This window comes from Gopherus evgoodei, chromosome 8 (assembly GCF_007399415.2).
Source record: "Gopherus evgoodei ecotype Sinaloan lineage chromosome 8, rGopEvg1_v1.p, whole genome shotgun sequence".
Classification (NCBI taxonomy): domain Eukaryota; kingdom Metazoa; phylum Chordata; order Testudines; family Testudinidae; genus Gopherus; species Gopherus evgoodei.
In genome coordinates this window covers 62,734,805-62,750,964 of record NC_044329.1, presented here as the reverse complement: position 1 = coordinate 62,750,964, position 16,160 = coordinate 62,734,805, and the positions used below count along the sequence as shown (strand labels likewise).

The following is a 16,160-nucleotide window of genomic DNA, read 5'->3' as shown; positions in this document are numbered from 1 at the left end:
ATCTTACACAAATCTACAACAGGGACAATTTTCTAAAACCTGTAGGATTTTTTCTATAAGAAAAAGAACTGAAAGAAATAGGAGAACAGGTAAACCTCTTATGTGGCAATCCTCTTTGATCTTCTCTTTGCATTTGTAAACACAGCTCTACTGTGGAAGTCTTTTTTCCAGTTACAAAAGGTTATGTAAAAGAGGCCTGAGGCAAGATACGTCTTCCACTAGCTTTGCACTATTCAGTGGTAATGATGAAAAGCAGTTGTAAACATACCTTAACTTGTTGACTAAATTGGGTTTAGCTCAGTTTTGTGTTGGTACAGTGGTGCAAAGGCAGCAAGAGAGAACTAGTCATCCCCGACCCTTGAAAAATGTAATAACCTGATATAACAGATGGTTCCAATACAACGTTTACTAGCAAACACTTCAGTCCATGTATATAATAAGGTACCTAGCTTTGAGTCCAGACCAGAAATGTATGAAAAGACATAGGAAAAAAAACCCAAAACATCATAATAAAGTCAGGTCTAAAGTATAATACTGGTATTTTTTGGTCGTATAAGTAATTAAAACAATAAAAATAAAGGTTTGGAGACAGCCTCTAAATCTAGCTCTCATGCAAACTAAATCTTCAGAAAAATATATACTGAGGATAAGCAAGTAAGGTTGGATCCCTTGAAGGAAACTCATTCCTGGTGTAACTCCACTGGAAGTACACAAGAATTGGGTCATTTTATTATACAGTCAATTAAGGAACCAGAAATATGAAAATTGTCATTTTCTTCTGATTTCTAACTGGTTTCTAATAAGTGCCAGAAGAATGGCATTACATTTTTAGGCCTAAATTTTCAAATGTGGTTAACTGATGCAACTAGACAAGTGGCATGATTCTCAAAAGCACTGGACACCCAAAGAGTTCTGTTGACTTCATTTGAAAATGCTTGGTACTCAGCATTTTTGGAAATTAGGCTTCTTTCTTGGATGCCTAAATATGGACTTAAGAGGAAGAATTTCAAAGACATAAACGACAGTTAGGCCCTGACCTCCCATAAGCATTTTCAAGCCACAAATAGTAGTTAGGCCCTTATCTTCCATGGGAGTTTGGTGCCTGCCACTTATACTTTTAAAACTCTCCTTCTTAGGAGCCTAACTTTACACACTAAATTTTAACACCATTGGCCTTGCAACATATTTCAGGCAAAATAAGAGATATGGAAGATGTAATTGATTGTTTTAATATATTGTTTATACAGGAGAGGAGTCACTCACAATTTTTGTGGACAAGCGGAAGCTGAGTAAGCGATCAGAAGGAAGTGATCCCAGCACCAATAGTTCTTCTGTGACTCTGGAGACTCTGCACCAACTGGCAGCCTCTTATTTCATTGACAGGGACAGTACTCTCCGTAGACTTCACCATATTCAGATTGCCTCCACTGCCATCAAGGTATGAGAAGTTGTTCTGGAGTCTCGCTGCAAACATTTTCACAGATTAAATAGATCCTCCCCTTACCAGACATGCCTGGGATTTCATTGATAAAACAGACTTGTTAGGAAATAAATCTTAGTTAAATTCCATGTCCTGCACTTTAAATTAAGTATTATGTACAATTTGTTTGATGCAAGGTCTATAATTTCAGCTACACAGATAGATAGTTTTACTTCATATTGTTTTCCTTTCAGACTTTTTAAAAAAAAACATGTGCCTAAGTAACTTGCAAATGCTGTCCATGCAGTTGTGTGTAAAAATACTCTCACACACAATTTGAAATTTCCCAGTGATTATTTATTTATCTATCATCATCATCATCCATACATTTGATCCTGGACGCCTATTTTTGAAAAATATATTCCTTTCATGTTCTCATTCTACAGAATTTTAGACCCAACTTAATTTGTCTAAAATATTGTAGACCACATAGTGTCCTCCATTACACAGGCTTTACACTAGTATTCCAGCACAAAGCATGTGCCACGTCTACTTACTCAACTGCCTTAGGATTTCTCCAGTGATTCTGCATCCCCAAGTAGTGTAGGTATCTTTGTAGGTATTGTATGAAACAATATCCATGCATTTGTACAGCTATCCAGCTGTGCTTTTAAAACAAGTGAAGAAATAATACATATATTTAATGGAAATGGTTAGCGTGAGTTGACTTAGCAGAAATATCTTCTTTCAGGACAGGATTTCATATTAGACATAGAGAAGCAAATTGAACTGTACTTTTAATAGGAGGTGCCTTCATTATAAAGCTTTTACTTCAGAATCTATTGAAGTCAACAGGAATTTTTCTCTTGAATTGAGGAGGCTTTGAATTAGCCTTTAGTTAACAATTTCTGGTTTTCAACTATATTAGTTGATTATTTATAGCGTCGTAGTACAAAGTGTCTTCTTATTTTTATCCTTCAGTGTTATGTAATGTGCAGATTTGAAGTAAATTTAAAAATAGACTAATCTCTGAGGTTTGGAAAGGAGACCTTTTCTTTATATTGAAAAGACCCACAGAAGAAATCAACAGATATTTAAACATTGGCAGATGCAGATGATGACTTGGGTAATGAGTGTTAACTATATAACAAAGTTTTTAGCAAACAGCACAAAATCACCTCGTTCTCCCCTTACCCCATCACCATTCATGAGATGCATGCAAATGGAAACTATAGTCCATCAACACATCTACAAATTACAAAGAAGGTATTCAAGATCACACATGTCCGATTTAGGTAATCAACTGCAGCAGGCCTCTAGAAAATGGTACACGTCATATGTGACAATACCAGTGTATGAAATTATTTATGCTATACTATCACTCTGATTGAGGATCTGTTATTTGCATAACATTTTCATTTTCAGAGAATTTTATTCACTAGAAAAACTTAATGCTAACTGAAATTTGGAATGAAAGAGCACTGAAGGGAAGGAAATATGTTTGTTTTTCACAAATTTTCAAAATACTGCCTTTGGCTCTTTTAATTTAGAGGGGTATCAAATAGAGTTGACTGTTGTCACACCCAGGTTGTGATCTTATATCTCAGCCATTTTATTTATACTAATTGCATTGATGTTGCAGTTAGAATAGGGTCCAAATCCTACAAAACCCACCTCACAGGCAGATCCCTGCACCTGTGGCAGATCATACAGGATCAGGGCCTAAAATAGCATGGGTGAAATTCTACAGAATTCACAGTCCAGGAGGAGCTGTGCGTTTGATTGCTTTAAGACATCTTTGTGTATTCCCAATCCTGATGTGTTCCAGATGCTGGATAATTTAGAATTTCTTTCCTGATCTGTGTTATGGGCCACAGTGTTGCTCGGAATCTCTATTCCCTAGGTCAGTGATAGTAAGTGGGTCCTCTGAAGGCAGCCTTATAACTTTCTTATACAGGGCCTGTGCCAGCAAAATCCTTCCCCACTAGACACAGAACATTTAGAGCTCCTTGATGACATTCTGGCACATTTATTTGATGATTAGGTGACAGAGAAGGGGTGAAAAATTCACCTCGTATTTTTTTAAGAAGTGTCTAAAATCTTTATTTTATGTGATGTATTGGAAATGGATCAAATAATTAAAATAAACGCACAAATAAATACATGGATTACTGCCAGGTTGGAAACTCAAGACTTAGATTTAATGGAAATTGAGCATCCAATCTCTGAGATGGCTTTGAAAATCTTAGCCATAGTTTCACAATTTTCAGCTTCTTGATTTGTCTGTTAAATGGATATCAGATTTTAAAATGAATATTATAGGTGATATTTTCCCCATTTCTTTAAACCAATGTATTGAAATGATAAAAATAAATTCAGGGAAAATGTACATTAAAATAATGTTAAGGTACTAGTGGATATTAAAAATAAAATCAGAACTCTGGATGCGAATTAAACACTGTAATTCATGCACTTTTACTACAGTCCACGGCAGGAAAAGCCATCTACTGTTCCAAAACTTCAACAGTATTAAAGAATTGAAGAAGACTTAAGGATTTCCAGCTACAATAATTAAAAAAAAAAATAAGTGCCAAGTTTGTAGAGATCAAAAGGTTAACTTAAAAAACATGATTTTTAAAAAAAAAAAAAAACCACATTGTCCATGTTTGGTTTTGCCTTCTGGTTTTTGAGCATATAGGGATCATGATTTCAAGCTTTTCTCTACAATCATCAGGACTAGAAACTGGTGTGTATATATAATATTACAGCCCCTCAGATGCTTACATAAAACAAATGATTCCATGTGCTGGGACTTAAAGGAAAACTCAAAATATTTATAATAAAATGGAAAGAGTTGGCAGCACAGTGACTTTAAGCCTTAAATCTAAATTTCTGAAGTTTATGAAACTTGAATTACATATAACATTAAAGACTAACATTGATTAGGAATCAGATACAAGAACTTTTCTTGCCACAGAGGATAACATCTGGAGTTTAGTAAACTTCAAATTTTTCAGGAGTCACAGGAACATATGTTATTTTTTTTACAGGCCATGTAATGCATGTTCTGTAGTGTGTATATATAGATAAATAAATAATAGCAGGAGCTTCAGCAACAATTAAACTCATTCGGGCTCAATAAAAACATTTTGTTGCAATACATTTGAAATATTTAGTTTTGATTTTGACCCCCTCTCCTTTTAAAAAAAATATGAAGTAAAGTCAATTTTGAAAGGAAGTCATCTGAAATGGGAAAAAAAAGTCAGTACTTTTTGTTCCAGGACATTTTTGAAATGTTTAGCCAATTTTTCCTAAATAAATTTTCATCAAAATTGATAGAATTAAAAAAAGGAGTTGAGTCATAATTCAGTTGATCAGAGGGAAAGAATGTAAGCCATATGAGCAAAGGCTGAAGGAACTGGGTATGTTTAGTTTGGAAAAGAAGAATTTAAGGGGAAGACATGATAGTCTTCAAATACTTGAAAGGCTACCGTAAAAAAGATTGAGATGTCCTGCGCTGTGTGGCAAGAAAGGACAAGAGTCAATGGGTTCAAATTACAGCATATCAGATTCAGATTAAATCCCAGGAAAAAAATTCTAGCTGTAACAAGAGTAGGACAATGGAACAAACTGCCTCGAGAGGTTACGGAAGCTTTTTCATTAGAAGTTTTCAAAAAGAGGCTGGATAGCCGTCTGTCCTGGATGGTTTAGACCAGGGGTAGGCAACATATAGCATGCTTGTCAAAGGCAGCACGTGAGCTGATTTTCAGTGGCACTCACACTGCCCTGGTCCTGGCCACCAGTCTGGGTGGGCTCTGCATTTTAATTTAAAATTAAATGAACCTTCTTAAACATTTTAAAAACCTTATTTACTTTACATACAACAATAGTTTAGTTATATATTATAGACTTAAAGAAAGAGGCCTTCTAAAAACATTAAAATGTATTACTGGCACGTGAAACCTTAAATTAAAGTGAATAAATGAAGACTCGGTACCCCACTTCTGAAAGGATGCTGACCCCTGGTTAAGACACAACAACTTCTGCATCTTGGCAGGGGGTTAGACTAGATGACCCTTGTGATCCCTTGACAAAAACTTTCCAACCATCTCTAATGGCAAACTTGTTTTGAATCTCTCTACCGCCAAACTGGCTGAGGGATAGAAAGCTGCAACTTAGCATAGCAATAAACCTTACTGAGGAAAAGGATCATTGTATACACAGTTGAAAATTGTGTGAGAGTTATGAGCCTTTGAAAATTTCCTGTGCATACAAAGTAGAATTGACATACATCTTCATTCTCTTACAAAAAGTGAAGTTAATAAATACCACATAGCTAATACAAGTGCATTTAGGTGCAATACTGCCACCAAATCAGCTTTTTGCCATCACTTTGACCACACAATCCACACTGAGTCATTTCACTGTTTTCTTAATGCACCATGCATCAAGATCAAATATTTTGTTCTTCCATTTAGGCTCAACATCATAAAGGCCAGATCTACATATCTGACCTGTCACTGATTCCCCTTATGCTAAGAATGCCTTTTCAAAATCTGTTTATTAAGCCTTCACATTCACCTTATTCAGATCACTCGATAAATCCCATTCCTGCTGAATCACCTACAAAAACTAGTGTCTGTACTTTGAAAAATCATGCACTACAAAACATTTGAACCACCAGGCATTGTTCGCTCCTAGACGCATTAGTAAATGCTACAGAATATTAGAAGACAACTACAACAACAACGATAATGAGTTGACAGAATGGCTCCTATAAATCCTTGCCTCAGTCTTGTTTAAGGGGTTAAGAAGTAAGAAAAAGCTACTGACTTTGTAAAGTGTGCAGGAATTAGCCTAGCTCTGATCCACTTTAGGGGTTCTATGGCTGATCCACTGTAGGAGTTCCACAGGGAGCATCTCATCCTTACTTATCTCCTAATCTGTGCAAGAGTGGGTGTCCCTCTTGCAGAATTCCTAAACTGCTTCCACTTCACAGATGGGACATTGGTCTTTAAGCTTCCAAAGGAAAAGAATTTCAGCTTATTTGCAGGAAACAGAAAATATTAATTAAGTACCGTTTGTCCTTTCCGATAACAATGTGAAGGTGATATCCATTGCACTCAGAACAATTAACACTTGATAAATTTGTATATCAATTTTCACATTCCCAACAAGAAAATTAGAGTGATAAATCACATTTTCTGTCCATCCTTGATGTCTAATTTATGGGACTGAATTTCTGATGCATTAGGCTGCTAATTTATCAGCTATTCTATCCCACTCCTAACATATGTCATAAAAGGTGAGGGGAAGTTGTCTTTTAAATCTTTATTTTTAATCAGCTGGGGTAAAATAATGTTATCTTAAGCAGAACAATTGTTCTCAAGAATGCAAATGTACAGTGCAAGGAAGGGACTGGTGCCAGTATTTCTGAGGAATGTAATCAGGTTTGTTAATTGTGATATAATTAATCTCGAATACAATATGTGCAGAACTGATGGAGGCCTTGCTATTAAAACTCAACAGTATATTGTCATTGTGACACTCTCCAAATAAAGATATCAAGCCATAGCATTCTTGATACTATTTGCCAACTGGAAAACAAGTATTTAAGGGTATTACACAAAACTTGTATCAATATTTACCTTATTTTAAAATATTCCAATATATACATTATTTCAATAGTATTTTAATACATGCATTTTAGTGTAAGTGGTTAGATTAATGTTCAAAATCAACAGTTTGCAGCCTCCAGGGCTTCAGTGCCAACTTGCCAGAAGCCTGAGAGCTGTATCTAATTTGCATGTATATTTACATAAATGTACATCGTGTCATGTTTGAAGTATTACAGATCCAATATTACTGCACTTGTATGTTCATTTTAAAAGCTTTTTGCTATGGACGTTTCACTAGCTTCTGGATTAGCTTCTCATTGAATGCTGGGAGGGCTGTTGACTCTCCTTCCATCTCTTCTGGCAACTGTGAGGGTAGGGCTATCTCCTCTCCTTCCATCTCTTCTGGCAACTGTGAGGGTAGGGCTATCTCCTCTCCTCTCCTCACTGGTTGGTGGAACAGGGATTGTCTTGCTCTCTCACTATGAAACTGGGGGACCAACTCCACAGAAACAAAATATAGCTATAGTCAGTAAATACTTTTTCACAAGGGATAAATTTTATGAGCCAGACCTCCAGTTAATTTAAATTCATATTTTTCTATTGACTTCAATGGAGCTACACTAATTTACACCTGCTGAACATCTCACCATATAACTGGAAATCAAAGAAAGCTACTATAAGCAAAAGAGAGTAACAGAGAAGTCCCCTAGTCTGGTATTCAGTCCAGTCCTATGACACTTGACTTTGGAGCCCTCTCTTCCTCTGACTTTATAGGCCCTCTTCTAAGCATCTGCATGCCTATGTCTATACTGAAGTTGGAAGTGTAACTTCCAGACAAACCTGTGGTGCTTAAAATATTCAGGCTTTATCTACCACCTTAACAACTTAATGGGATTGCAAGAAACAGCTCAAAGACTGTTGTTCAAATAAGTCTCAGTGTCCACTTCACCAGAAGCCATAATTGTACCTCTCACAAAACTGTGAGTGAATTCAGACCAGTGATGTCCCAGTGCTCAGTATTGCAGATGGACTGCACTTAAGTTCCACACTGAGAAGAACATAAAAATGTTAGGTTGGATCACACAAATCCATTCAGATTTGCTAGTCAGATATTGAGGTCCAAAAACTACGGTGTTGAACAGATAAGAACCATATTCATAACATGGTGTATGAAATATCATTGATGCTCTTTGTTTGTAGAACAAGAGGACTGTGGCAAATTGCTGGTACTGTTATGCTGAGTCTCACACTTTCTCTTCTTTGGGGAAGGTTCAGGGCACCATTGCTTGCCTCTGAATCTGTATTTCAATTACCCCCCTATTGTCCTTGAGGAGGGGAGTGGAGACGGAGGGACCTGGGCTCGCCCCCTTCTCCAGATCCCAACCCAGGAGCCCTGAGGTTTGTGGTGAACCACTTGAACTAGCAGTTCCTTCCCCTGGGCTACTTCCCTCTCCTGCCCTTCAGCTTGTGAAGGGGCTTCTTGTCCTCCTTCTACATAAGCCAGGTGCCCCTTACCTAGGGTTTTTTTGGATTTCTCAGCCCACCACAGCACTCCTCCAAACTTTCATTTTGGTCTCTCTTCAAAACTGTTCTCTGCTCCAACTCCCACACTATCTGACTGAAGCAAGGGGTTTTTATCACATGACTGACTGCTGGTGCTCTAATTGGCTTCAGGTGCTCTAATTAATCTACAGCAAACCTTCTTCTCCTTGCAGGGAATAAGGCTCCCTGCTAACACTCTCCTGCTGCCCTCTGGCCATGCTGTATCACAGGACAAACACAGTTATGTCAGGCTGTTAAAATCACAGATTCACAGATTATTAGGGTTGGAAGGGACCTCACAAGATCATCTAGTCCAACCCCCTGCTCAAAGCAGGACCAATCCCCAAATGGTCCCCTCAAGGATTGAACTCACAACCCTGGGTTTAGCAGGCCAATGCTCAAACCACTGAGCTATCCTCTCCCCCCCAACATGCTATACCAACTGAAAATTCCACTGATTCGAAGGAGCTCCCTGCTGATGAGTCAGTTTTTCTACCAATTCTTCCCCCTTCGCACCACCCACTACTGCATTATGCCAATCCCTTACTAAGGTAGCATTCACTGGGGACCCTAAGCTAGGGGAAAACTGTATCCCTGCATCCAACTGAAATCAGCTCCCTGATACACTTTCTCCTGAGCCAAGATGAGATCTGCTTCTAGGTATTACCAAAATATAACCCTCTTACTAAACAAGCAATGATGTAACATTTTTCCTTAAATTTTTCAGACTATTTTTTTTCTCATTTTCTTCTTTTTCTCATTGCAATTTGGAACCAAACTAAACCAGCATTAAACAGTGAGAACTAGAATGAAATTGTGTCAAGGAACCCTCAAAGAAAACTCTATTCCATATGGATTAATGACAGAGTTTTAATGTTATGAGCCTCTGAATGTCTTCACTTGTATTGATTTGAATCAAGCCCTTATTCTGGCTGTACTATGGTTTGTGTATGTAGGTGTTATATATATTAAATGAAGGTAGCCAAGCTCCATCATGGAAGCTCTCCATCAGGCTCCATAGAGTTGGAGTGGGTGGGGAGACCAAATGGAATTCTCTGGATTCTCTCTGTTTGAAAACCTCCCCTAAAGAGGTTATCATATGCCCTAACTAGTTGGTAACACAGCATGAAATAGTTTAAAAGTAAGGACAAATGGTTTAGAGGGAAACTCTGGAAGCATGGATCCTGGAGGAGCTGTGATGTTCAAGGTTGTCAAAGACCAGTGGTCCAGGCAATAGAGAAGTGGTAAGAAGCTTCTACATGGATCTTTTCAAGATCTAGGGCATTTTATCAGGGATTGGAGGGTAAACCTCTGCCCTGCGCTCAACCCAATGGAACAATTTCCAGAAAACTCTGCAAAGTAGAAAGCACCAAGTTTCCTCTCTCCCAGATGGTTTATTCTTCAGCTTTAAAACTCCCCATCCTCTGTCTGCTTTCCTCATGATTACGCATTCACATTTTGCGGTGTTTTCCCGTTATTCTCTTTCATTTTTCCTCCTCTTCCAGAGGAAGAAAGTGGATGGAAAAAAACAAATGGACAAGAATCATAGAGTGGGGACCATTAGCTCATCTCGTCTGACCTCCTCAATGACACAGGCCATAGATTTCACCCAGTTTCCCCTACTCTAGATAACTGATTCTCTGCTCAGGATTTACATCAGTGTAGCCAAGTGCAGGATTGGGCCCTGTCAAGGTTTTTCCCCACTTTGAACTTTAGCGTCCAAAAAGTGGGGACCTGCATGGACCCTTCTAAGCTTAATTCCTAGCTTAGATCTGATAATGCTGCCACCAGCCAAAAATATAGTGTTTGGCACACTTCCTGTTTGGCCAAAACCTTCCCTGGGGAACACAAGACCCAAACCCCTTGGGTCTTAAAACAAGGAGAAATAAACCATCCCCCCTCCTTTCCCCTCCCTGGGTTACCCTGAGAGGCTACACTGATCCAAACTCCTTGGATCTTAAAACAAAGAGAAATTAACCTTTCCCCCCCTCCTTTCCCCTCACCAGTCCTTGGTGAGTTCAGACCCAATCCCCTGGGGTCTTAAAACAAGGAAAAAAATCAATCAGGGTCTTAAAAAAGAAAGCTTTTAATTAAAGAAAGAAAAAGTAAAAATTATCTCTGTAAAATCAGGATGGTAAATGCTTACAGGGTATTCAGATTCATATAGACTAGAGGGACTCCCCCCCTGCTAACCTGAGATTCAAAGTTACAGCAAACAGAGGTAAAAATCCTTCCAGCAAAATACACGTTTAGAAGTTAAGAAAACAAACATAAGACTAATCCGCCTTTCCTGGCTATACTTACTATTTTGAAACATGAGAGACTGATTCAGAAAGATTGGAGAAAACCTGGGTGTACGTCTGGTCCCTCTTAGCCCCAAGAGCGAACAACCCCCAAAACAAAAAAACACAAACAAATACTTCCCTCCACCGAGGTTTGAAAGTATCTTGTCCCCCAATTTGTCCTCTGGTCAGGTGTCAGCCACGTTTACTGAGCTTCTTAACCCTTTACAGGTAAAAGAGAAATTAACCCCTAACTATCTGTTTATGACAGGCCCTGAGTACATAGTACAAGGATAACTTCATCCCAGCTGCCAGCAAAACTGGAGCTCCAGAAGTCTGTTAAAAGTTCCCTTTAACTAATGGTGCATGATAACTGAATTAGCAACACTACACAGCTGTTTAAGGCCAAGAACCAAAATAATAATAATTACTAAATAAAATCCATTGGAAGCAGTAGTAGGGGAATTTTAGCTAAGAAGATAATTAAACTTATTGGCAAGTGGAATAAGATCTTGCCCTTGGAGAGGAAAAACTTTTTTCAGTTTTTTGAAAAACAAAAATATTTTTATTTTTGTTATGTTGATAAACTGGAAAATGTTGTGAAAAATATTGAATGCAACTAACATTTTAATTTCAGTCAATTTTTTCCCCAGAAAATACAGCATTTTTCTAGGAGGATTATATATCACCCAGCATGACACTCTTCATGTTCTCTTATTTGAACCATAGAGCTGGAATACATAACTGATTCTGGGCTTTAATTTGTTTTTAATTACATTTTTTAATAAGAAAGAATATATTGCAAGATATTTTCCACTGCACTGAAACACCCACCAAAAAGAAAAAAAAAATAGTCACAAGATGTGTAATAATCCCAGAATAGCTACGTCGCCAAGCATATCCTGCAACTGAATGTTTTATCATTGGAAACAAATTTAATTCCAAAACAGTCACAGCAAAATAATGGGCCAGATAGCACAATGTATGACAAACATAAAGTCAACCTCATATATATGAATATTAATAATGTCAAGCACATATACATCTTAGGCTTTTATAGTGCTGCCCTTCACCATAGAATTTGAATACCTTCCATGTAAAATCAATAGCTATAAGGCTTAGCAAAATCCCTCTTGGGCTTCATGGAGTACCTGTATTAATAAGGGGCACCGAGCATGTTTATTGCTGTGAGAGACATTGTTCAACTGGACATTAATAAAATATTTCAAATATATCTGTGTGGAACAGGATTAACCTGGAATCTATGCAGTATCTGGATTTCCAGAACGACATGTCTGCATATAACTCAATAAATGACATTCATGTCTTTTAGGGGAATAATATTTACCAAGATAACATTGGCTGGTTGCTTCTTTATATTTAAGGTATTCATTGAAATAAGCAACTCTCACTCTCTCTCTTTCTCCTGCTTGCATTTCCAGAAAGGATGGGCAGGGGCACTGCTGAGAAATGTATTTCAGAGCTCTTTATCACTTCTACTCTTCTTCTAATTGGTTTCCAGCTGTGGACTGTCAACAGATCAGAAAATGCCTTAGCGAGGCGTAGAACATTCAGAGAACAGTTCCATACCTGTGAACTCACTCTAAGAAATAAGGGATAACATTCATAAAAACTAAGGACAATGGACCCTGGTTAGTGAAAAATGTCTTGGTTAGGGCAATAGGGATGCAGAGTTAGCAGCTATAAACTTACAGTGGTTTAGAATAATGATAGCATTTTAAAGCCTTTCATTGCTACTCATAGACTTTAAGACCAGAAGGGAACATCATAATCACCTAATCTGACCACCTCTGGCCTACCTCCCGACTGGGAAGCCCCAGTGACCTGCACATCACAGGCCACAGAACCTCACTCACCCACTCCTGATATAGATCCCTAACCTCTGACTGAGTTACTGAAGTCCTCAAATAATGATTTAAAGACTTCAAGTTACAGAGTATCTGCTAGTTTATATCCGTTTGTTCCTGTGTCAGCATTGGCACTAAACTTAAATAACTCCTCACCCTCCCTAATATTTATCCCTCTGATGTATTTATAGAACTCAGTCATATTTCCCTTCAGCATTCATTTGATTAGGCTAAACAAGCCAAGCTCTTTGAGTCTCCATTCCTTTGATCATCTTAGTAGCCCATCTCTGCACCTGTTCCAATTTAAATTCATCTTTCTTGAACATGAGAGATCAGAATTGCACACAGTATTCCAGATGAAGTCTCAGCTGTGCCTCATATAATTTTACTAATACTTCCCTATCTCTACTGGAAATACCTCACCTGATGCATCATAGAATTGCCTTTTTCATGGCTGCATCACATTGGTTGCTTAGTCATTCTATGATCAACCAATTAAGACAGGTCTTTCTCCTCCTCTGTCACTTCCAATTGATCAGGTCCCACCTTATAGCTAAAATTCTTGTTATTAGTCCCTAAATGCATAATCTTGCACTTTGCAATATTACATTTCATCTCATTTCTATTACTCCAGTTTTCAAGGTCAGCTGGATCTTCTTGTATGATATTTTGCTCCTCCTCCATATTGACAATACCTCCCAACTTTGTGTCATCAGCAAATTTTATTAGCACACTCACTTTTTCTGCCAAGATCAGTAATAAAAATACTAAATAAGATTGATCCCAAGATCAATTCGTAAGGAACTCTATTAGTAACCTTCCTCCAACCTGATAGTTCATATTTCAGTATGACCTATTGAAGTCTCCTCTTTAACCAGTTCCTTATCCATCTGTAACTTCCCATATTAATCCATATCTTCTCCAATTTAACTAATAATTTCCCATGTGTAGAGAGGTTAGCTGGTGCTTGTCTCTCTCTGGGGCGGCGGGGACCCCCACCATCCCACTAAGTTCAGGATGGAGCCTAGCAGGGAATTAGTCTGACCACAGGAATCTTCCATGCCCTTTGTAAGGGCAGACACAAGCACAGTTAGTCAGAAGCCCAGGCCCTTGGTCAGGGTGGGGCAAGGATGAGTCAGGTGCTCAGGCTCTCAGGCAGGGACTGAGCAATAACAGTATATACAAAGTGAGCCCAGGCCCTAGGTCCGAAGGCCTGGGAGTGGGGAGACTGCCACCCGCGAGTTGGGTGGCGGGGGGGGGGGACGCAGGCCCTCTCACTTCTTTGCATCCCAGCCTGGAGCTCTAGCAGCAGCAGAAGACCCACTGCTTACTCAGTGGGGATCCTGGCTGCAACACACTGACATGGGTTCTTGCAGTGTCACAGCCAGACTAGGGTCAGCTGCCCCTGGGCTACTTCCAGACTCCCCCTCTTCAGGTACCTGGGTCAGAGTGGTGTCCTCAGGGGGTCCAGCACCATGGGCAGGCTCAGCAACTCCGCCGGGGGCAAGCTCGGCAACTCCTCCGAGTAGCTGGCCTGGGGCAGGGTCAGCAACTCCTCCAGGTAGTTGGCCTGAGGCAGGCCCTGCCAGCGCTTGGATCCGTGGCAGATCACTGGGGCTTCCCAATCAGGAGGTAGGCCAGAGGCATCTGGTCTTCTCAGTGGCTGCCCTCCCAGTGAGCTCTGGGGTCAGGCCTTTATACTTCCTGTGCCACACCTGACCCTCTGGAGGGCAGGCTCAGAGTTCGCTGGCTCTGTCCACTCTGGTATCCGGAGGGGCTTGTCTCTCTCTGAGGTGGCAGGGACCCACACCGCCTCACTATACCTGGGAATCTGGGAATCCCTTATTGAAATGCAGATTGATTAGACCTTATCAATATCCTTTGTCTAAAAAATCAGTTAATCTTTCAAACAAGGGAATCAGGTTGATTTTAGCATGATCCATCTTTTGTAAAACCATGTTGTATGTTATCCCAATTACTGTTTACTTCTATATCCTTAACTACTTTCTCTTTCAAAAATTATTCCAAGACTTTGCATGCAATTGATATTAAACTAACAGGCCTGTAGTTTCCCAGATCACTCCCCACTTCCCCCTTTTCTTAAAAAACTGAACTATATTAGCAATTTTCCAGTCATAGGGTATGACCTCTGAATTTACAGATTAATTAAAAATCCTTACTATTGGATTTGCAATTTCATATGCCAGTTCTGTTAATATTTTTGGATGAAGTTTATCTGAGGCCCCTGATTTGGTCTCATTAAGCTGTTTGAGTTTGACTTCCACCTTGGATGTGGTAAGTTGTACTTCCATATCCTCATTTCCATTAGTCACCCTGCCACAACACCTAAACTCCTCATTACTCTTATTAAAAATGGAGGCAAAATATATACCGTATATACTCATTCATAAGCCGAATATTTTTGGTAAAAAAGTGACATATCAAAGAGTGGGGGTCAGCTTATAAACAGGTGTACACCAAAATTTGATGATTTTAAACTCTATGGAATCACTGAATTGAATATCTAATACATTGTCGTTTTGTTTACCTGGAGCATCTGCAGGCATTGAGCCTCTCAGCTCCCTGTGGCTACGGTTTGCCATTCCCAGCCAATGGGAGCTTCAGGAAGTGGCACGCCACTTCCCACAGTTCCCATTGGCTGGGAATGGCAAACCACAGCCACTGGGAGCTGAGAGGCTCTGTGCTGTGAACGCTCCAGGTAAACGAAACATCCCGACCCGCCAGCAGCTTAACCTGATGGGCTGGGAGCCAAAGTTTTGTAACCCCTGAAATATAGGATCGGCTTATGAAAGGGTCATAAAGTTTTGGCTATTTTTACTTATCCATCTTGGGGGGTCGGCTTATAAACAAATGGGCTAATGAATGAGTATATACAGTATTTTAGGTGTTGGACCATGCCTGGATAATCTTTAATCTCCTCAGTGATTAGTGGTCCAACTTTTTCTTTCCTTATTTTCTTTTTATATATATGACTATAGAACCTTTTACTATTGGTTTTAATTTCCCTTGCAAGGTCCAACTCTGCTTAGTGTTTGGAAGTTGTCAATTTATCCCTATACTTTGTGACCTCCAAGAGGCAGCTTTTCTCACTGCTCCATCCCATTTACCATTCCTTTTAGGCTTTCTGCTTTCTGTTAATCACCTGTTTGAGCTGCTTGCACATCCACTTCATCAGCAACCCCTACCTACATTTTCTCCCTTGCATGGGATGCAGGCTTCAGATAGTTTCTGCAACTTTGAATTAAAGTAATTCCAAGCCTCTTCCACATTCAAATCCTTGAGTTCTTCAGTTCAGTCTACTTCCTTAACTAATTTCATTTATTTTTTGAATTTTGCCCTTTTGAAATAAACAAAAATCCATCTGCAACCCAGATCTTTCCATCTTTCCATTTAGCTTAAGCTGAATTAG

General features: G+C 39.1%; 1 protein-coding gene across 6 annotated transcripts in view; it reads left to right on the top strand.

Annotated features, from left to right (window-relative positions):
* Positions 1-16,160, top strand: part of BRINP3 (BMP/retinoic acid inducible neural specific 3) — a 317,732-nt gene that overhangs the window by 201,180 nt on the left and 100,392 nt on the right. For all 6 annotated transcript variants that reach the window (XR_004001693.1, XM_030573440.1, XM_030573437.1 and 3 more), the window contains exon 4: positions 1,248-1,438. Coding sequence is in view for 5 of the 6 variants with exons in the window: in XM_030573440.1 (XP_030429300.1) it covers positions 1,248-1,438 (191 nt within the window). In the remaining variant the exon portion in view is untranslated. The remainder of the gene's footprint in view (positions 1-1,247; positions 1,439-16,160) is intronic.